This window comes from Rhinolophus hipposideros (assembly GCF_964194185.1).
Source record: "Rhinolophus hipposideros genome assembly, chromosome: 20".
Taxonomy (NCBI): Eukaryota; Metazoa; Chordata; class Mammalia; order Chiroptera; family Rhinolophidae; genus Rhinolophus; species Rhinolophus hipposideros.
In genome coordinates this window covers 6,015,237-6,038,422 of record NC_138066.1, presented here as the reverse complement: position 1 = coordinate 6,038,422, position 23,186 = coordinate 6,015,237, and the positions used below count along the sequence as shown (strand labels likewise).

Here is a 23,186-nt window from a genome sequence, read left to right as displayed (position 1 = left end):
GCTTTATCTCTAATTAATTGAAAGAGGAATGATGACATCTTTTATTATGGGACATTTTTCAGGGCTTGTCTGAGGTTCTGTCAGTTTTGATTTATAATTTTGTGATTCTTATCACATACACCCAAGTTCAGAATTCTCGTTGCTTCTTCTTTTTTTAAGATTTTTTTATTGAAATACAGCTAATATACAATGTTATATTAGTTTCAGATGTACATCATATTTATTCAACAATACCCACCTAGCTCTATCCAGTGTTATTACCACACTATTGATTGTATTCCCTGTGCTAAAGAAGTGATCACCATGATAAGTCCAGCAGCCATCTGACACTGTACCACGCTGTCACAATATTATTGGTCTTCCCCCCTTTTTAAAATTTTAAATCAGAATTGACATTCAATACTATTATATATTAGTTTCAAGTGTACAGCATAGTCGTTAGACATTTATATAATTTAGGAAGTGATCCCCCTAACTAGTACCACCTGGCACTATACATAGTTTTTACCATATTATTTATTATATTCCCTATACTTTCCATCCCCCTGACTATTTTGTAACTACCAATTTGGATTTCTTCACCTTTTTCTCACTGCCCCCAATCCCATTCCTATCGAACACCCTCATAGATCTAATACCCATCTGGTACCATAGATAGTTATTACAGTATTATTGGCTATATTCCTTATGCTGTACCCTACATCCCCATGACTACTGTGTAACAACCAATTTGTACTTCTTAATCCCTTTCCCTTTTCACCCAATCCTAATCCCCTCCCTTATTAAAGAAGTCCCTCTAACATTCCTTGTAATACTGGGTTGGTGGTGATGAACTCCTTTAGCTTTTTCTTGTTTGGGAAGCTCTTCATCTGTCCTTCAATTCTAAACGATAGCTTTGCTGGGTAGAATAATCCTGGTTGTAGGTCCTTACTTTTCATCACTTTGAATGTTTCCTGCCAATCCCTTCTGGCCTGCAAAGTTTCTCTTGAGAAAATCAGCTGACAGTCTTATGAGAACTGCCTTGGAGGTAACTAACTGCTTTTCTTTTGCTGCTTTTAAGATTCTTTCTTTGCCTTTAACCTTTGGCATTTTAATTATGATGTGTCTTGGTGTGGGCCTCTTTGGGTTCATCTTGTTTCGGACTGTCTGCACTTCCTGGGCTTGTATGTCTGTTTCCTTTGTTTTCTCTTTGTTGCACGGATTACTTAGGAGTGTTTAGTGCCCATGTGTTTGGATATTTTCTTCTTATCTTTCTGTTATTGGTGAGAGAATACACTGCATATGATTTCAGTTCTTTCAAATTAGTTGAAATTTGTTTTATGAACCCAAATGTTTTCTATCTTGATATATGCACTGGAAAGTGTGTATTCTGCTGATGTTGGATGCAGTGTTCTATAAATGTCAATTAAATTATATTGGTTAATGGAATTGTTATGTTCTTATATATTATTGCTAATTTTTAAAAAATCAAGCTGAGCTGTGAATTGTTGAGAGGGGATGTTGAAGTCTCCAATTATAATTGTGGATTTCTCTGTTTTTTCCTTTCAGTTTTATTAGTTTTTACTTCATGTTTGTTGTTTAGTGCATACACATTTAATATTGGTATATCTTCTTGGTGAATTGACCCTTTTATCATTAATTATGGTCCTCTCTGTCTCTGGTCATTTTCTTCGTTTTGAGGTCTATTTTACCTAATATTAGTATAGCCACATCTGCTTTCTTTTGATTAATGTTTGCAGGATGTCTTCCTAACCTTTTACTTTTATATTTACTTTTAAATGTAACCTACCTATGTCATTATATTTGAAGTGAGATTTTTGTTGACAGTATGTAATCCACTCTGCCAATCTCCGTTTTTTTAATTGGCATATGTAGACCATCTACATTTAATATAATTATGGATATTTTAAGGCTTATGTCTGCCATTTTACCTTTTGTTTTGTTTATTCTTTTTTGTTTTTCATTGCTTTGTGTTCTTTTTCTTTCGTTTCTGTGGGTTAGTTTACATTTTGATTTATCTGTAGTGTTTTTGAGTGTATCTCTGTGTAGCTTTTTACATATACATAGATTACCACAGTCTATTAGTGTCACTATTTTATCAATGATTGAAATATATAAAATCCTCTCCCAATTATAATATAATTGTATTAAAAATTCCCTCTGCATACATTTAGAACCACATCACACAATGTTATGTTTTGCTCCAACCGTCAAACATAATTTAGAAAACTCAAGAAGAGAAAGACTATTGTATTTACCATGTTTGCTTACCATGTTCTTCCATTCTGATATTTCAAAGTTTTTCCCTTTATCAATTTTTTTTCCAGTTTAGAGCATTTCCTTTAGCAATTCTTTGGCGTAGACAGCTGAGACAAATTTGGGTAGTTTATCTAAGAATTTTTCGATTTCTTCTTCATCTCTAAAGGATATTTTCACTGGGTATATGATTCTAGGTTGACTGTTCTTTTTGTCAGCACTTGAAAAATCTTGTGCTACTTTTTTCTGTTCTACATGTTTTCTCATAAGAAATCTACTATAATTCCAAGTGCCACTCCCTCTCCCTCCCCCCAGTATCATGCCTCTGTCACTGTCATCAAGATTTTCTTTGTGTTTAGTTTATGGAAATTTGAATGTGAGTCTTGGTGTGAATTTCTTTCTGTTTATCCTGTTTGGGGGTTGCTTGGTTTCTTCAACATGTAGGTTTACGTCTTGCCAAATTTGGAAAGTTTTCAGCCATTATTTCTTTGTGTAGTTTTCCAGCACAACCTTCTTTATCTTCTTTTTCTGGGACTCTGATGATATAAACATCTAATCTTTTGTTATAGTCCTACAAGTCCCTGACACTTTGTATTTGTTTGTTTTGCTCTGTTGTTCAGACCAGAAAATTTTTATTGTGCTTTCTTTCAGTTCACTAATTCATTCTTTTGCCTCCTCCATTCTGCAGTTGAAACCATCCACTCGGATTTTAAAATTTAGATTATTGCATTTTCCAGCTCTAAAATTTTCATTTCATTCTTTTTTGTATCTTTTCTGAGACTTTCTATATTCTATTTGTTTCAAGTATGTTCATAATTGTTCATTGAAGCATTTTTATAATGAATGCTTTAAAGTTTTTGTCTGATAATTCTCACATCTTTGTCATCCTGCTATTGACATTTATTGATTGTCATTTTTTGTTCAGTTTGAGATTTTTCTGGTTCTTGGTATGATGAGTAGTTTTTATTGAAAGTATTATATTATGGATTATATTATATTATGGAAACTGGATCTTATTTAAACTTTCTCTTTTAGCTGACTTTCTCTAAAGCCAAAAAGGGAAGGAAGAATTCTGCTCTGTTACAGCCACGTGGGAGTAGAAGTCCAGGTTACCAACGTGGCCTTCCTTGTCCACACTTCCCAAGAATGGGATGCTGCTCATTACTTCTGGGTAGGAGAGGGAATTCTGGCTCCTGAGTAGGCCTTCACTGATTTCTCCCTGCTGACAGGGGTAGGAGTGCCTCATTATTGCTCCCCACTTGGCTTCCATTAATACCATGGAAGAGGGTGGCCTTGTTACCACTGGATGGGATGGGGGAGGAACATTTTGTTACCACTGGTGAGGATGGATGTCCAGGATACCCATGCAGTTTCCATTGTCACTACCCAGCAGTGACAAATGTCCCAGCTCCATGCTCATTCTTCTCTGACAATACAACCCTGGCCGGAGAAAGAGGGATGGTGAGTTGGGTGCCTTGTTATAACCTGGCAAAGGTAGCTACTCCCTACTCCCTATTGAGCCTTTGCTAGTGGGGGTTGGCTAGGAAAACAGTTTTTTTTCTGTAATGTTGGACTGGAGTGAGTAGTTACTGTCTATAAATAGTCTGTCTTGCTAAGTTGCCCCTTTCCTGATCCTTTGTCCACAGAGACCAGACTTTCATTGGGTTGTTATGTCTGCACCTATTGGTATTTTATGTCGCAGACTGTTAAGCTCCAAATCTGGAATATGTGAAGTAAAAAAAACCCACCACACCATTCCTTGGGTCTGGTGGTCCCCAGCCAGTTTGCCTCCTCTCCACCTTACAGTTTTCTTATATGTATTCTATGTATAATATCTCGGGGTTTTGTTTGTAGTTAGTGAGAGGATTGGGTAAATATGTTTGCTCCATATTCCCAGAAGCAGAAGTCTTCTTTTAATATATTATTTACTTTTCAGTATTTCATACATGTGTTACAATCTTGGATAATTGAAGTTCTTTGGGGTTTAGATATGTTGTTTCTTCTTTCTCTGTACTCTTAGTCTTGGTGATTTGTTTTCATGTGAATTTGTAATGTGTGCGTGTGTGTGTGTGTGTGTGCGTGTGTGTGTGTGTGTGAAGGAGAGAGAAAGAACACACCTGTTTGAGAGAGATCACTGGCTGAACCTTATCTCCTAAAATCTCGAGGCAATACATTGGGAAAGCTTTGTTCCAAAGAAGACTTGCATTCTCCTCTGATGTGAGGCTGGAGTTGCTAAGAGGTTGGGACCACTTCAGCCAGTGTCCAAGTTCTTTCCCTGAATGTCAGGTTCAAGCCTCTCACTTTGGGTGGGCCTGACACTGATTGCCAGGTCTTGGTGATGCCATTTACATTTGTCACCAGGACCTAATGCTGTCTCTGTGTTTGCAGTTTTTCTTGTTTGGGGTAGGAGGGGAACCTACTTAATTCTGTTACTTAAACAAAACAAAAAAATATGTCTGGGAACAAAAGCAGTGTGTTTGCTGTCCTTCATCTAGGTTTGTCTGTAGCAGGAGATGTCAGAGTATCTTGTTTGCTATTTAAGATTCCTGATAAATTCCAGTATTATCTATATTTTATCGTGTTAGAAATTCTTGCTCTTGATGTGTCCATTTTTCTAACTTATCCATAAGTGAAGAGAGTGAAGAATAACTATGAGACTATGTTCCCTTTCTTTCTTTCTTTCTTTCTTTCTTCTTTCTTTCTTTCTTTCTTTCTTTCTTTCTTTCTTTCTTTCTTTCTTTCTTTCTTTCTTTCTTCCTTCCTTCCTTCCTTCCTTCCTTCCTTCCTTCCTTCCTTCCTTCCTTCCTTCCTTCTTTCCTTCCCTTTCCTTTCCCTTCCCTTTCCTTCCTTCCTTCCTCCCTCCCTCCCTCCCTTCCTTCCTTCCCCCTGCCCTGCCTTGCCCTGCCCTGCCCTGCCCATTTTTTTCCTAATATGTTTCTCATTTTTTCCTTTAGGGCAGAAAAGACTGAAGTTCTGAGTGAAGACCTTCTTCAGGTAAGATTGTCACTGGTCTTTCAGCTGATAGACACGAAAGATGTCTTCCCTTTTAAAACCAATGCTGTTTAAACTGCCCAATTGCTCTTCATACAATTTATTTAGAGACACACTTTTTATCCTTAACAATAGTACTTTACATGTTGAAAGCTGGTTTGGGTACTATTTCTCAGGAGACATCTAAAGCCATTTCATTTCACGGTTAGCAGAGAGTCCCTAACCTGCAATCGCTCCCCATCCCATCCTCCAAAATTAGATGCTGTTTCCCGAGCAGTCCTCTCCCTGCAGAAACAAGGGTCAGTCTCTTTTCCCATGATTGTCCAGACCTCTGACCCCTGACCTTGCCCTCATTTGGTGATTCCCCCCACTGCTCTGTCTACAGGTGGAGAAGCGCCTGGAGCTGGTGAAGCAAGTGTCCCACAGCACGCACAAGAAGCTCACTGCATGTCTCCAGGGCCAGCAAGGGGCAGAGGCCGACAAGCGCTCCGTAAGTGCCCTCCTAGTACCAGGCAGCTTAAAACTTGCCTGCAAATGACAGGGGTCTCACTCCTGGGGCCGTGTGTGGTGTGTCTGTTTACACAGCCACTTCTATGTGTGAGAATCTACCTGCAGTGTGGCAGCCCCTCCCACCTCTTCCTGCTCTTGAACTCTGCCTGCAGAATCCCCCACCCTCACCAGGCAAGGTGCGGTCCCTCCCTCCCTTCATCATCCCCACCTGGGGCAATCCGGAGGCTCACAAGGTGCACTTGAGATCCCACCTTTAGGGAAACTTTAACTTTGCTTTTACCCCTGCTTCAACTCATTCATAGATTCCACTTGCCTCAATCGTATCTTATGTAAGAGCTCATGGAAAAAATTATACTATGGTTTTGGAGGTTCCATGTGACCTATAAAGGCCCTTGGAATTCGTTTTTGCTTTAATAAAACAATAAAGAGAGCCTGCTAAATGAAGGTACTCTAATGTCTTTGTATATAACCTACGTTAGTAATAACAGGCATTGCCCAATGTGATTCCATTGGACAGTCATTGGGGTAAATTGTTGCAGGCTTATATCCCTGTTGATCCCCATCCCCCTCAGCTCCACCAAGACTAAAAGATATTTTTAGATGTTCCCTTAACTTTATAACAGGGGATATGCAATCTAGGAGGTTTTTTCCTCCTTCCTTGAGTTTATGATCAACACATTTGGTGGCTGATTTTTTTCTGACCTGGAGTTACTGTGTATTTTTTGCTTCCTGGTGCTCTCCCAGAGCACACCACCACCCTCCCCCCCATGTTGGCCTCATTTCTATTGAATGTCATGTAATGTGCCCTGACACTTCATCCCATCTCAGTACAAGAACCTGCTCTACCTGCTCTATCAATCATTGCATTTTCTTCCCAGCTCTGGTTTCGTTTTTCTTCATATTCTCAGCAGGAATCATTTAAGTGTGCTAGAAATAAAATGTTCACAGCTTTGGAAAATGTCTGTGGGAATAATTCTGCATCTATCAGGAATTTCAGCAAAGGGAACCTGAACAGTCTAAAGGGAGAGTTTGCAAAATTGTTTTGGACATGAAACCCTTTAATCAAAGAAATCTATAATGTGGGGCTCCAGGAGCCGTACTGGGTGGGGACTCTCAGCCTGTGACCCACCTCCTTTCTTTTGTTCCTAGAAGCACTCTTTTTAAAAGAACTGGTCTATAGTACAATATGTTTTGGTATCAAGGGTAGCATCTGAATGTTACCGCCAGAAGCTTGAAACTGGCCTTTGGTGTTGATTATTACTAGCATTATTTTTCTGGGATAAGGTAAAGTTACCTGGGTTTGTAGAGTTTTAATTGGATTGAGGGTCTTGCAAATTATATCTGTTAGGAGGCACTTGGCTCCTTGACTGTTTTACAATACAGTGTATTAATAGAAAATTTGAGACTTGGCAAGGGCAACAGGTCAGGGAATGATTAGCACTGAAAAAATAGTTTGTTCCTTACGTTTCCCCAGAGGAGGGGTGTGTGCCATGCCACGTAGGGCCACACGGGGAAGCACCAGGGTCAGTCATGAAGCAGAGGGCAGAAAATGTGGGCAAGAGTTCATTGTGGTTTCCAGGGGAAAGCCCATGTAAGGCAGGGCGATCAGGCATAGAATTGGCTAGTCTGAATTATTTCACAGGGCTGTGGGACACAGGGGCTGTCCTTTGTTGTCTGGAACCTGGCCTTGAGGTGATGAGGGCAGGTGGATGGCGGTGTGGAATGTGGGAACTCCATAAAGGGGGTGGTTGGGGTGTGGGCTCTGGATTGGTTGGCTTGCATTTGAAAGACACATTCACGGGAGAGTTAGTTACGATCCCGAGGAATTGGCTAACCCTGGGAGAGGCAGTCCTTCCAGGGTTAGCAAGACCTCAGATGTCAAAGCCTCAGTATATAAAAAACTGTAAGTGTTCGTTTAATACACCGGTTAATAGTGACTTCAGCAAAAGCACTTACTATCTCGCTTAACAAGATGTCTGGAGTAGCTGGTCTCAAAGTTCGTTCATCATCTTTGGTTCAGAATTTCCGCTGTGGTCGGGCTTCCCTTTATAGTCATAATGTGGCTGCTGCGGCTCCAGGCATCACTTCTCACACAATCACAACAAAGGCAGGAGGGTGGTGAGAGAACGAACTGTCTTTGCATGCTGTTTTCATTTTTATCAGGGAGAAAAGGAAAATCTCGCCCAGAAGAATTTCTTGTATGCCTCCCTAGCTGCGAGGGAGGTGGAGAGGTGAATATGTGTCAGAGAGAAAGGTGTTTGTCATGACTGGCCCGATTCACCTGCTGGGACACATACAATTGAGCCTCTGTTAGCAGGGAAGTCACGCAGTGGCTGTGGTCAGGCCCTGAGGGCTACAGCCACCTTCCAGCTGTGATTAACATATAAACCGGGCACCTATTTAATTGACCTGGAAGAAGTCTGTGGTGGAAGGAGATGGTCAAGCATGTACAGATCAGTGATTTCACTACACAGATTTCAAACGCTTCATTTTTTTCAAAGATTTCTTGAGCTGACCACTCTTTCCTTATCCTCTTATGACTGAATAAATGACTTGACTAAAAAAAAAAGTCAAACAGCGATTTAAAATATTTAACAATCATAGACCTACAGGGGGGAAAAAAAGAATTCCAAGACTAAAACACTTTTTTTCTAAAGTAACACATCAAGAGATTTAATGGGAAACATGACGCTTATCAGTTGCCTTAAGTACTGAAATATGTGCCCATTTCTTTGTGATTATTAGGTAAGGAGATGTGTCAAGATCTAAGGAATGGGTGAAAAGAAAAAAAGGATAACAAGAGGGAAACAGAAAAACCAAAAACAGAACAGGAAAAGTGGGGGAGGGGGAACTAATGAACAAACACCAGCCGGGGCAGTTGGGTGTTAAGGAAAGGTCAGGAGATGGCCACTCGCAGAGCAAGAGTCCAGCTGCAGTGAGCATGTGAAGTCACAGAATCTGCCAGACTGTTCATGGAATCTGCATATGGGAAGGGACATCAGGTGTTTAGGCCAGTGTTTTGCATTGTATTTGAGCACATACAAGTTGTTGGCTTTTCATCATTTGTCTTTTAGCAAGCTCATTAATGCTTTAGCAGTTTTGTTACAGTTTCCAACACTAAAACCGTTATCATACACCTTTAACGGTTTGGCCCTGAAAGCTGGGGCTGGCTGCCATGTGGGGGTAAGCCGAAAAGTGGGGTTTGGTTGTCACTATCTCAGTGACCCGAGCAGTATTACCTGGTGGGTTCTGAGTTACACTGGATTCCTTACGTGGCGTGGAGAATAGAGGAACTTGAATTACGTTTCCATCTTGCCCTGTTTAGTTCAGGCTAACAGCTTGTTGATTCATAGCTTTTTAAGACTCTCAGTGTAATGAAAATGTTTTTTTACCCTCCTTGCATTCCTCATAGGAAGTCACATTGAACAAATACACTGTCACCACGTGTGAGGATTTCTCCACCTTACTCAACAAATAGAAAGTACCAAGTCTGGCATGCGGGGAGTGCACATGCCCAGGACCGAGCATGCTCAGCAGGCTTGCTGTCCTCTGGGAGCACACAGTCTGGAGGGAGGCAGGCATCACACACACACAGTACATCAGTTACTCAGCTCACGTCTTCGTGCTTAGATGGAGACTTGCTAGTAATTAAATAGTAAAAGATTTCCATGAGGGTGCGGCCTTTAACAACAAGCAAAAGGTAGTGGCACCAATGGCATAAGTGAGCCTCTGGGACAGGGGACAGCGTGTGCAGAGTTCCCAGAGAGTCCGGCGTCTCTGAGAAACGTGGGTGGCCGGAATGATGAGGAGAGGGTCACAAGGTGGGATTGCAGAGGACCTGATCTCACCTTGTTGGCCGTGGCCAGGATTGGACTTTATTCCCAAGAGCAGTAGGAAGCCAGTGTTTTAATCAGATTTGTTCGTGATTGTGTGAAGAATGGATTGATGGGGCAGGGCTGTGGTGGTGATAAGGCACAGTCCAGTAAATATGGGAGCGGTCCAGGTGAGATGCAAAGGGCAGTGAAGAGGAGAGAATGAGCACATATGGTGGCTCTTAGAGGGGGAGTATCTCGGACCTGAGAAATGAATGGGATCTGAGGAATGCAGAGGGATTTCAGGGTCTCTGGCCCGAGCGACTGTCGAGTCCATGTGAGTTGATGAGATCACCTAGGCAGACAGTACAGGGTGAGAAGACAAATGGGCCTTGAATCAAGAACTCCGGGAACTACAGTATGTTCAGCTCTAACAGGAGAACTGCATTGTAAATCCACCTGCTGGCTCAAATCTAAACCCCGACATCGCCCCTTCTTCTTCCCTTTCTGTACCCCTCACATCCAGCCTTTCCCCAAGTCCTGCTGGCTCTTCCTCCTGAGCTGTTCCATTTGCTTCAGTGTTTCCCATCCTAGTCCCTGCAACTGTCATCTCTCACCTGAACACAGCAATTCCTAGTAGGTGTCCTGCTTTCCCCTCGTACCTCCAACCCCTTCACAATCCATGCCCTGTACCAACCTGAGTGTTTAAAATGGAAATCTGATGATTCCACTCTCCTGCCTTCCATCCCACCAAACGATTCCCATTGCAGAATAAAGTTCCAGCTCCTTCCCTGGGCCCTGGGATTCTAATGAAATGTCTTCACTGGCGTCTTGGAGCTCAGCGTTTGCTCCTCTCCCCATCGGTCTTCCTTCTCCAGGTGCACTGACCTGTTACGACCGTGCCTAGCTCACATCCTTGGAGCCTCTGTAACTACTCCACCTCCATAGGGAACCATTTTACCCAGCGTTTCAGGCCAGCAACTCACTGTTTAGTTCTTAGCTCAGATGTCACCTCCTTAGCACTCCTAATGTGTTTGCTCCCTCCTTCCCCCAGTCACAGCACTCTATTTTGTTTCTTTCATAATACATACTATTACCTGACATCATTGTGATCATGCATTTGCTCCTGTGTCTGTTCCCCATCACTGATATGGGAGCTCCTTGGGAGCAGGGAGCTTGTCTCTCCATCATGGCTATACTCTTGATGCCCAGAGCAGGGCCTGCCATAGGTTGGGCAATGCTGAAAACAGATTTGGGTCATGAGCAGATGGCCTGTGTGTATTTCAGGCATGGAACCTGCCTAACGCATGCACAAGCCAGTGTGAATCCTTCCTGTTCTATACAGAAGCAATTTAGCATGATGGTTTTGAGTTTAAGCCCTGGGAGCTGACCGTCCCAGGCTGAAACCCAGCTCCACGGCTTCCTAATTAGCCTGACCTCAGGTGAGTCAGTTACCCCTATGTGCCTTGGTTTCTTCACTGGGAAAATGGCAATGACAATAGTGAATTCCTACCCAGTAGGGTTTTTGAGAGTTCAGTGAGGTAATGCATGTATTTGCCTAGGACAGTGAACAATATAAATAAATATTAAAGAAACATAAGCTGCTGCTGTTATTATGGCTTAACCATTAGGCTGAAATGACCACTGAGAACTACTGAGCCCCGAACGACAAATCTAGGCTGTCCTTTTTGGGGTCTGAACCACAGAAGAATTGGTCAGGCTTGGAATTCGAGAATAGTAGGCAGCAGTAGAGGCGGGGAGTGGGTGGGGTGTGTGTGTGTGTGTGTGTGTGTGTTTGGGGAAAAGAACAGATATTAGAATAGACTTTTTGTCTGAGTCATCCTACAAACTGCTGCTTATGCCCAAGATAATTTTAGAGAGAACAGTCATCTCCGACAAGCAGACTGACCACTTTCAAACCCTAGAGCATTCTGTCTTTCCTTCCCTTCATTCTTAAGTTTCTCTCAGCACTCTAGAATCAGGGACAGGTTTATTTTAATAGCCTCTCTTTGATCTGGAAAATCGCTGGCCAGGGTGAGGCTTGCTAACCAAGGTCTTTTTACCTGGGCGCTAATATTCACCTGCGTATTAGGTGACTCTCTCAGCCTAGATCCTTGTCAGTGGAGGGAAACAAGCTTCAGAAGCTTTTCTAGATCTTTGGGCAATTTAATCCCTCTAAGAATAATATCCTGATATGCAAAGTTGGTATGTGTGAGCAGAGTGTGGGGGAAAAAGCAAGTAACCACCGTGCTAGAGGCAGTCATTGGGTTCAGTGAGATCAGGGCCCCCCATCTACTGAGCCCTCCGTTTTTCTTTTATCTCGGATAATCTCTCTAGAAATAGAAATAATTTGCAGTCTATTGTGGGCTGCAGTCCATTAACTTCGCCTATTCTACTGCCTTTGATTCCAGATTGTCCCATCCTTTTTGGATATGAAGGTATACAACCTTAGTTCAGTTTTCCTTTCTCTTTCCTTTTGGTGGCTTCCTCCTAATTTCTTGATTCTTAAAGCATCTACACAAATAAAAGCTCTTCATGTATTATTTTCACAGACGTTTTACCCAGTTGACCTCCCACACCCACCCTTGGAATCCCAACACTCATATTCTCCTTGACGTCTCTCCTAGAGTGAATTCTTCCTATGAGAGTCACCCATGCCACAAGCACAGGCCCTGGCTTGTGACAGTTACACTATCAGTAGAAGACCAGTACATTTTGTGCTCTTCATTCGATGATCTATGTAGATTAGAAATAAAAAAAGAACAAGGTAGCTCTACATGTTGTGGCCAGAAATGACCTGAAAGATATCTCTACGTGAAAAGGAAAGCAAGTCTTACAGTGGTGTATATAGTAGGCTGACATTTGTGGGGGGAAATGTATCTACTGAAAATGGGCACACACACATATACACAATTGGATCTGCTGAGAATATTTATGGGAGGATACACACAAAATCTGGTCACCGTCCTGGTCTCCGGGGAGGGGAACCAGGTGGCTGAGAGTTAAGAAGAGGAAGAGTTTTGGCTGTAAACCGTCAAGCACCTTTGAGTTTTGTTCCATACAAATATATTTCCTACTCAAAAATTCATTCTTTCAGTTGTTTAGGTAGATATGATAGAGAATGAGGAAGAAACAGAAACGATACTTTCCTTGTTAAATCTAAAGAATTAAAAGGCAAATTGAAACAGGAATAACTTTCTCATTTTGTGGTACTTTGTCACTTAATACTTCCCTCTTTGCCACCATAGAGCAGCTCAGAAGCATTAGTGAGAATGTTAAGTGACTCAAGTGACTAGAAAAGAGTGTTGCTCCCCTGGCTACGGAGGGTCCCTCCACTCTCCCCACTTGAGGCTGGTTTCCCACCGTGGACTCTAGAGGACAGACCCTTGGTTGTCCCCTCCCCATCATCCTCCAGGACTCTGATCAGCCCGTGGTCCTCAGTGGCTCTTCTTGTTCTGTTGATCTTGTTCTTCACTTCTTGAGTCACCAACGGGAACTGTTTTTGCTCGACTCGCTGACAGCACTAATTGGACTAATTCGTTTCCATATTTGGAAAAAATGGCACTTACTGACTAGTAAATATATTTCGCCAAAAGATGTCAACTTTCAGGCTATTAGAAGTTCCCTTTGGTTTGTTCCAGGCAAGACCCTCTCTTACGGGGCTTCCTCGTCAAATTCTGAAGGACCTGAGAGCGGCAGGCCTGCCCTAGAGGTGGGTTCATGGGCTGTAGATGCCCAGCGTAAAGCGGACTGGCCTTTTCGTGTGAGCTGATCCCTCCCACGCTGTGCCCACATTTGTCAGGGAGCGGCTTTATTGGTTGGTTATTGGGATGTTATAGCAACTTGCATATTGAAGACCTTCCCTTAAGCCAGGTTTCTCGACTGTGGCACTCGTTATATTTTGAGTGATTCATTATTTTGGGGGGACTACCCAGTACATTGTAGGATGTTTAGGGGCTTCCCTGGCCTTTATCCACTAGTTCCTCATATTGTGACAACCAGAAATGTCTCCAGACATTGCCAAATGCCCCTCGGGGGACAAACTCACCCCTGAGTAGGAACTCTACTACTTTAAACCACGCTCTCCCTGTGAGTATAACAATTACACGTGCTCAATTCCTTTTCTCTTCTTTTTTAACCACTTAAGACATTTTTCTAAAAAGTGCTTGAAATACCTTTTTTTAGTAGGTGAGGTGGGAGTAGATGCTCTCCTAAGACATTGTTTCCTGTGCCTTTAAGTCTCTGGAAACTTGTGCCCAGTAGTTTTGTAGGACAACCAGGTGGTGTTTAAATTTGGATATGTTTCAGTACTGAGTTGCCTGGTCTAGTTTTCAGCAAGAAGAATGTCCCATTTTACTTGAAATGATGGGGTAGTACGTTTATCCCGTGAGGGAAAGGCATCTGACGTCAGTGAAGTAGACGAGTCAGAGGGCCAGGAGCGGGTATATTTTAGACCCTTTGAAGGCTTTATCCACACAGGTATCTTGGATTCTCTCCACCTGACCTACCTCAGGAATCACATGAACGTCTGTATCACTCTTGGGGCTTGACCTATCTTCCCTGGAGACGTCTTGGAGGACACAGGTCTCCTGGGGATGTTCAAACCAGATTCCTAAGTTCTAGTGGATAGAACCCTAAAAGTCTAGCTCCAAGTTGATCCCTCTCTCAAGTTGTCTGTCTCAGGATTGGAGTTATTTTAACTTGATCATGCTGTCCTTAAGGCCTCCAGTGGTCCCCAAATGCCCTTAGGATGAAACCGCAGCACCTGCTTGTGGCTGACAAGGCCCACACCATCTCACCTCTGCCCTCTGTTCCCACCACTCTCCCTGTCACTCACCGTGCTCCACCCACATTGGCCTCCGTGGGGACCGTCAGCTGGCCACGCTGTTTCCTACCTTGGGGACTTTCATATGCAACTCCCTCTACCTGGAATGTTCTTCCCCAAATCTACTTGAGGCATGGCCGCTCATTCTCTTACTTCAGACTGCATGTTCAATGTCACCCCCTCTGAGAGGTCCTTCCTTCACCATGGCTCCATACCCCACAGCTGCTCACTCTGCCCACCAGCCTGCTTTCTCTTGTCTGTAGCACTTCCAACTATTTGAAATGCTCTCCTTCGTAGTTTCTGTATTTATTGCTTGTCTCCCTCCAGTAGAATGTAAGTTCCACGAGAGCGGTGTCTAATCTCTTTCACCACTGATGTAGTACCTGGGTAGGCACTCCTTAAATACTAGATTAGGAAATGAATAATGGCTGAAGCTCTCTGTGTAATAATGCAAGAGGCTCTGGGCCGGACGTCGTTCTGTTACTTTCCATTTGAAGAGCTATCTGTGTAGCAGTGTGGACTGCAAGACCTGAGGATGTGCTAGCAGTTCTTAGCCTTGTTTTCAGCGTGTGTTGGATGGTTTAGGCTCAGTAAGGAGGGAATGGGTCATGCTACACTCCCATAGCAAATGCTTCTTCCTCCCCCGTCCCTCCTTTCCTACAAAATATACAATTTACCATTTTAACTATTTTAAAGTGTACAATTCAGTGACATTTAGCACATTCACAATATTATGCAGCTACCATCGCCGTCTAATTCCAGAACATTCTCATCACCCGAAAAAGGAAACCGCGTACTCATTAAGCAGTTATTCCCCATTCTCCCACATTCCCCTACCCCCTAGCTCCTGGAAACCACTAATTTGCTTTCTATCTCTTTGGATTTGTTTATTCTGAACATTTCATGTAAATAGAATCATACAATATGTGCCCCTTTGTGCCTGTGTTATTTGACTAGCGTGATATTTTCAAAGTTCATCCATGTTGTAGGATCTGTCCGTACTTCATTCCTCTTTATGGCTGAATGATATTCTATTGTATGGATAGGCCACATGTTTATCCCTTCTTCTGTTGGCAGACAGTTGAACTGTTTCCACCTTTTGGCTATTGTGAATAGTGCTGCTATTCACATTCATGCACGTGTTTTAGTTTGACCATCTGTTTTTAGTTATTTTGAGTATATACCCAAGAGTGGAATTGCTGGGCCATATGGCAGTTGTTTAACTTATTGAAATACTGCCAGACATTCCACAGTGCTGCAACATTGCACATTTCCACCAGTAATGCATGAAGGTTCCAATGTTTCCACATGCTCCCAATACTTACTTTCTGATTTTTAAAAATCTATATTGTTAATAGCTATCCTAGTATGAGGTTGTATCTCACCGTGACTTTGATTTGGATTTCCCAAATAATTAATGATGTTGACCATCCTTTCATGCTTGGCTATTTTATATCTTCAGTGGAGTGTGCCTTTATCTTGAAACTTATGCTCTGTGTTTTGTAATTGTATGTTAATGCTTTTTTCTCTCTTGACCATAAGCTGTCTCATTTACAAAATGGGGCTAATCCGCTTCTCAGGTGAGAGATTGGTTTTTGGAAATTAAAGCATTGTTCAAATTTTTGTTTAAAAAATTTGAAATTTGCTTTTTTTTTTCTTGCTGCTGTCCCACTTTATGTTAAAACACAGCATGTCCACTGTAGGCTTATTTTCCAAATTGGCAAATTTCATTCAGTTTTAATTTTCTGAATTTTGATGTCTCTGAGTGTAACCCATCATTAAATCCTATAAATTTTTAGGTGTTAAACATATTTTAAAGGCATTTTGTTTCCTAGCTAATATGGTTTCTAGGCTAGTATTTGACTTTTTGCTGTTTTGGAGTAAATAGGTGACTGCTGAAAGTAGTTTTCATTACAACCTTTTTTTCCTTTTCAGAAAAAATTGCCTTTGACAACACTGGCTCAGTGTTTGATGGAAGGGTCAGCTATCCTGGGAGATGACACCCTTCTTGGGTAAGGTGACACCATGTGTGGGTTTGCCAGCTCTGGTTAAATCCCCACCCATCCAGAGGGGACTAGAACTGTTCAGAGAAACACTGAGGACACCTTCCATGTGGTCGGGTAGAGAAGAAGAAAAGGTTGTCAGTGAGAAATCAAAACCGCAGTCCCCAAAGTTAGATTGATTGTCTGTGCAATGCGGCAACTCCCAAGTGGAGAAATTAACATAAAACTGCTGAAGGACAATTGAAATCCCCAGGGCTCCAGCAGAAGCAAATATGAATCCTCTCAATGTCACATGTCAAAACTTATGGGATTCCCAGAACAACCCTTGCTGGTTTTGAGCTCACAATAAAAACTAATTAAAAATAGAATCGTCATGAGAGAGAATCCTCAGGCACAATCAGTAGGAGAATCAGTACCCTCAGAACTAAAAATAACAGGACAATATGAAAGAAAATATAAAGTAATTATGTTTAAAGTGAAATTATAAAATGTAGTAAGGACAGTGTTTGCTTTGGCAGCACATATACTAACGTTAGAACGGTACAGAGATTAGCATGGCCCCTGCGCAAGGATGGATTTGTGAAACCTTCCACGTTTTTAAGGAAAAAAAGAATTGTAACTATGTATGGTGACAAATGTTAGACTTATTGTGCTGCTCATTTTGCAATATGTACCAATACTGAATCATTGTGTTATACACCTGAAACTAATATAATGTTCTATCTCAAGTATGCCTCCATTTTAAAAATTAAGTACAGACAAAATAATCCTTGACAGAAGAATTAAACAGTATGAAAAAAAAAAAAAGAATAGGCAGGATCAAAGAAAAATCCAATAGAACTTTTTTAAAATTCAAATTAAACTTACTATAATTTAAAAACTTAATTTAGGTAAACTGAAAATTTCACTGAAATAGAGAATTGGTGAACTTGTTAACAGATCTGCAGTAGCCTCCTAGAATGAACAAAATGAAGTACAAGAGATGAGGGTGTAGGTATTATTAAATGGAGAGGCATGGATGATAGAATACAAAACTATGTCTCATAGTGGTGCCTGAAGAAGAAAACATAGAGAAGGGAAGTTTCTGGTTGAATTTTTCTTTTCTAGATTTGAAGAAAAACATAGTCTTTAGATTTAAGAAGCACAAAAGTCCTGATTGAGATCAGCAAAAAGAAATCCATTCCTGAACACATAGTACAACTAGAAATGATTAACCAAAAAGAGAGAAATGTAAATTTAACTAGAGAAAAAGATAATTACATATAGAAGAGTAATTAGACCGATAACAGACTATTTATTCATTAGCCAAAATAAATGCCAAGAAATAAAGAGGAAAATCTTTTACTGTTGAGCAAAAATGTAAGAAAACTAGATTCTATTAATATAATAAACTAAACCATTACTGAAGAATAAGGGGATAATAAAAATATTTTCAGGCAAAGATTTAGAGAATTTACTACTCGTATATTCTCACTGAAAGAACTAGTTTAGTTTATGTGAAATAGGTTATGTCCAGAAGAAAGGAATGAAATGCAAGTAGCGGGATAGCATTAAAAAAAATAAATTAGTGAATGTGGTGTAGTAATGAAAAAAATTATTTTCTCCCCTCTACCCATTTTAGGTTCCTTCAGTGTGGCTCTGCAAATTAAGTTGGCAAAAGACAGATTAAGAAGAGAAAGACATACAGATTTTATTACCATGTGTAGTGTGTACACATGGGAGAACTCAGTGATTAGTAACTCAAAGGGGTGGCGAGAACTTGGGTTTATATAGCATCTTAACAAAAGAACAATAATTTTTAGAGATGTGGCAAGACAAAGGAAAAGAAATTAGAGTTTCTAAGAAGACAAATTGTGGGAACGAAAATATATGGGGGAACCAATGGAAGATATGGGCTAGTTATGTTACTCCTTTTCTGCCTTCTCCAGGTTGGTAAGAGTCTAGAGTTGTTGCTGGTGATTAATTTTTGTCCTTCCTGGTAGAGAGGGAAAGGGGGACACTTTCACCAAATTTAGGTCCTGCTTTTAGGTAAATGGTCGGGGTAGAAAGCTTATTTTTATATCTGCTTAATTGCGTTCAGCTCAAAATAATCTTTATGCCATAGTGGCGTATTTTGGGGTGGCATATTCTGCTACCCTTCAGTGTTAAGACATATAAATAAGCATTGAATTAACAGTAGCAATATAATGTTGGGGCCAGACTCATACTCAAAAGAAAAATTGTTAAAGTTTCTGCCGTTGAAATAAGTACCTCTGAGAAGGAAATCAATAAAATAATTGATTTATATTTTAGAATCATTTATCTTAATTGGCAGACAAATATATTACAGATATAAGGCTCTATTCTTGCAAAGGCAATATTCTCATTGAGTTAAAAAATTATCCCAAATTACGGAATAAAGTTCAAATAGAGTTTCCAAATTTTATGTCTCATTTACTAAAATTTAAGCAAAGTTCATCTTATTTCTTTTTGGCAATGTTCACTCTGTTGATGAGAACTGATAATTAAAGTAATTATTTTACATGGAGAAAAAAAGTAGCAATATAATAACGATTAATTTGGGGACTGTGTAAAGCAAAGTGAAACTAAAATACTAGAAAATGGTAACATGAAACATTGGAAGGAATTAGTGTTTTCACGTTCTTATATTGTTAGAAAGAAGAATAAAGATAATCACATTTAAATTTAAAATAGATGTGCATGTTACAAAATTAAGAGTAGCCATACACACAAAAAACAGAAATAGAATGTATAACTTCAAAATTAATAAAAGGATGAAGTGGGAAATATATAAAATAGGAAAACAAACAAACCAACCAACCATAGAAAGGACTAAAAGAGAAAAAAGTAAGCAAAGAAAAGCATAATAAATAGAAAACAGAAAATGAAGGTAATGTCAATTTCTGCATATATATCTGTAATCATAAGACATGTAAATGGAATAAATTCAACTGCTTATAATATAGAGAATCTCAGGTGGATAAACATGAAATTGTCATGTGCTGTTTCTAAGAGTCACACCTAAATCATGACATAGCAAGGCTGAGAGTAAAGGAATGGAGGACACCCAGGTAAAGACAACAGACTAAATACACACATTTAATTTTGTTCTCTTCCAAATCTACCACACCAAAGAGATGTTTTTTTCTTAAAGAACATAAATCCACAAAGGCAGGAAAAACAGCAAAGAAGGCAACAGCAACAAAATTTTGTGAGCTGTAGAACACATGATTGAGTGGGAACTGACTTAGCAAATCCCCGAAATCTGACTCCCAAGCAAGAGGAGGATATGCAGAGATCCAACATCCTTTACCCCTTGAAATACTTACAAGGCTCAGGATTGGTGGCACCAGGCAGCTCTGGACTAGTGGGACTTTGGGGGTAAGGAGGTGATTGAAATGATGAGTGTAGGTTAAAAACTAGTCAAGTACCACTTGGATTGCTCAAACCCAACACTTACCTCACCTCTGGGAGACTCTCATCCCCTCATCCCCAATCCCAGCTGAATTCTGGAACTTTATTCTCTGGAGGGGGTAAAACAGTGTCTTTATGCTGGGGACACCAGGTGAAAGTATCAGTCATTAAGGAAGAGATTTAAGTGACCTGATGTAGCCAGATGCTGAGATTCTTCAGCTGTCTCCCCCCACTCACGCAGCCCCCAGGCCTCTACTCCCGAGGCAGGAAATTAGAAGAGCCTGAGCAACCCAACAAGAATGAACTAAAGACCCAAAGACATTGAAGGAGGCAGTGCTCCAACAAATGGCCCGGCTCCGTTGTCCTGCAGACGAGCTTACAGCTGATAAGCCTCACTCACATTTTTGGAGCTGCTCAGTCTCCATCCTTCAGGATAGACAGGCACCAGAGATCACCAGACATTTGAGGAAGGTCTCTAACCTGAAGCCTAGACCCCACAACAATTGGGAAAATAATCAAGTAAAATCAAGAAGAAATAGATATTGTGTGAGGGGGGAGATCTCAGAAAAACTATCACTTATATTTTCAAGGAAGAAGAGAAAATAATGCATCCATTAAATTAAAAATAGGATGTTAATAAAAAATATGTATAGGAAAAAACATTCAGAGATCAAAAGCAAGCTCATAAAAAGGGAAAGTAAGACATTCTCAGTAAAAGATTTAGAAAATAAAGTTGAAGAACTCTAGAAAAGAGAGCAGGAAGGTGATGACATGGAAAATAGAAAAGTTGGAAAAGGAGAGGCATTCTTAGGCCTCAATGAGAGGAGTTCTGAGAAAAGGAAAGGAAAATAATATAATAATAATAATAATAATAATCTGAAAGAATGTTGCAGAACTGAAGGACATGCATTTTTATATGTAAGGGCTTACTGAGCTTCTAATACAGTGGAAAAAAATTTAACCTGTACCAGGGCTTACCGGTCGTGAATGCTAGTGACAAAAGATTCTACAACCATCTAGAGAAAAAAATTGTCCCATACAGAGGACCAAAAGTCTGAATGCTTCCAGACTTGCCAAAAGCAACAATGAAAGCTAGAAAATTATTGAGCAATGCCTTCAAAATTCTGAATGGATATGATGCTCTGCATAGAATTCAATATCCTACCTAGCTGTCAATCATTGTGAGGGTAGAGGAGAATGTTGTGGCATGCAAAGCCTCAAAAATTGACTTCCCACCCACGATTTCTCAGGCAACAAAAGCCAGAAGTGCTTCAGAATGAGGACGTGAGCAAGAAAGGTAGACATAGAGTATAGGAAACAGGACATTCAGCATAGAGCCGAGAGAAAGAATCCCAGGAAATGGAGAGGGAGGATTACAGGAAGACAGTCATGCCCAGGGGTAGAAGGCTAACTCAATCTAGACTGACGCACGTCTGGGAGAGACTAATTCAAGAAGATGAAGTTCATTCACGTCAAATGTGGTCCAAAGGCTTAAAAGACAAATTGGAAAAGTTGCAGAGGATTTTGGGTTCAATGAGGTCCATAGAAAATTAAACAAGCAAATCAAAACAAGGCAATTATTAACTCCAGAGAGACTGGATAAATGTTCAGGAAATACCAGTAATCATAATACATTACCCAGCATTATTCTGAATAGCATATGGAGTTAAAATGTTTATATAAATCCGGGGCGGCCGGATGGCTCAGTTGGTTAGAACATGAGCTCTTAATGGCAGGGTTGCTGGTTCGATTCCCACATGGGCCAGTGAACTGCACCCTCCTCAACTAGATTGAAAACAGTGGCTTGAGCTGAGCTGCTGGTTAGGGCCGGTTTGCTCAGTGGTTAGAGTGCGGTGTTCATAACACCAAGGTCGCCAGTTCGATTCCCACACGGACCAGTGAGCTGCACCCTCCACAACTAGATTGAAAAACGACTTGACATGGAGCTGATGGATCCCGGTAAAACACACTGTTCCCCAATACTCCCCAATGAAAAAAAAAAAAGGTGCATAAATACTAAATATCTACTGATATAAATAAATGGAGGAAGGAAAATGCAAAGATAGCCAAATTCTCATCTTCCATAGTTGACTGTCAATAACTAACACTTCATATTAATAAAAATAATAATAATAATAATAATAATAATAATAATAGAAATTAAGTAACATTGGAAATACAGAGGCAAGTATTAGGTTGGTGCAAAAGTAATTGCGGTTTCTGCAGGGTTTTTTTGTTTGTTTGTTTGTTTTTGGTTTTTTTAACCTTATAAAGTACAATTACTTTTACACCAACCTAATAACAAAGAAATCCAAAAAAGACACTATTAAAAAGCTACAACAATAAACCACAGTCAGGGAGTTGACATTTGCAGCAAATATGAAATAGAATTTGAATTCACTCTACATCCACACACATATCTGTAGGTATATAAAGATCTATAAATAAGTATATCCCCATACAAAAATAGCCAAAGAATATGAGTAGGCACTTCATGGAAGAGGGATCCTGAATAGCCCAAAACAGGAAAAGATATTCAGTCTCACCAGTAGTCAAGGAATGCAAATTAAAACCAGAATGCGATATCTTGTATCCATCAGTTCGGCAAAAACGTAAAGTCCTACCAGTAGTAAGGATTGGCAAGAGGGCAGAGCATTAGGAAGTCTCATTTGCACTGGTGAAAGAAGTCAGTGTTACCAGTTTCGAGAGCAATTTGGCAATCTCTGGTAAGGTTAAGGTAGGCACATCTCTCCTTTGCACAGAAAGGCCCTACACATGCAAAAAGAAACCACACATATACTTGTTATCATTGCATGTGATAGCCACAAATTGTTGATGATGGGGTCCTTAATAAATGGCATATTCATAGAATGGAATTCTATACAGCACAGTGATCTAATTCTGCATGTATGATGATGGATAAGCCCCAAAGATCACGATGAATTTAAAAAGCAAGTAATAGAAGCCGAGATTCAGTCTGAAACCATTAGGTAAACTTTTTAAACTGAGTGGTGCAACATTATTATATTAATATACTGTATGTGAACATACATATTTAGTAAAAAGTATAAAACATTCATCAGAAAGGCACACAGTACCCTTAGAATAACAATGACCTCTTTTATTGATTTGCAAAAGCTTGTACAGGTGATATTATAAAAATGTACACTTGAAACCTATATAATTTTACTAAACAATGTCACCTCAATAAGTTTAGTTTAAAAAATAACCCAGAAACCTTCTTTACATGAGTTTCACTTAAAGTGGTGCCATGCAAAAAGAGGGCTGCCTGTATACTATTCACGGGAAATTAATGTCTTTGAAATATTGTATTCTCTCATCTAGGAACATGGTATAACTTTCTACTCATCCAGG

General features: G+C 40.4%; 1 protein-coding gene across 6 annotated transcripts in view; it reads left to right on the top strand.

Moving 5' to 3' along the window:
* ARHGAP44 (Rho GTPase activating protein 44) overlaps nt 1-23,186 on the top strand; it is a 170,696-nt gene that overhangs the window by 82,282 nt on the left and 65,228 nt on the right. For all 6 annotated transcript variants that reach the window (XM_081027057.1, XM_081027058.1, XM_081027054.1 and 3 more), the window contains exons 2-4: nt 5,211-5,250; nt 5,633-5,737; nt 16,330-16,406. In XM_081027057.1, the coding sequence (XP_080883183.1) occupies nt 5,211-5,250; nt 5,633-5,737; nt 16,330-16,406 (222 nt within the window). The remainder of the gene's footprint in view (nt 1-5,210; nt 5,251-5,632; nt 5,738-16,329; nt 16,407-23,186) is intronic.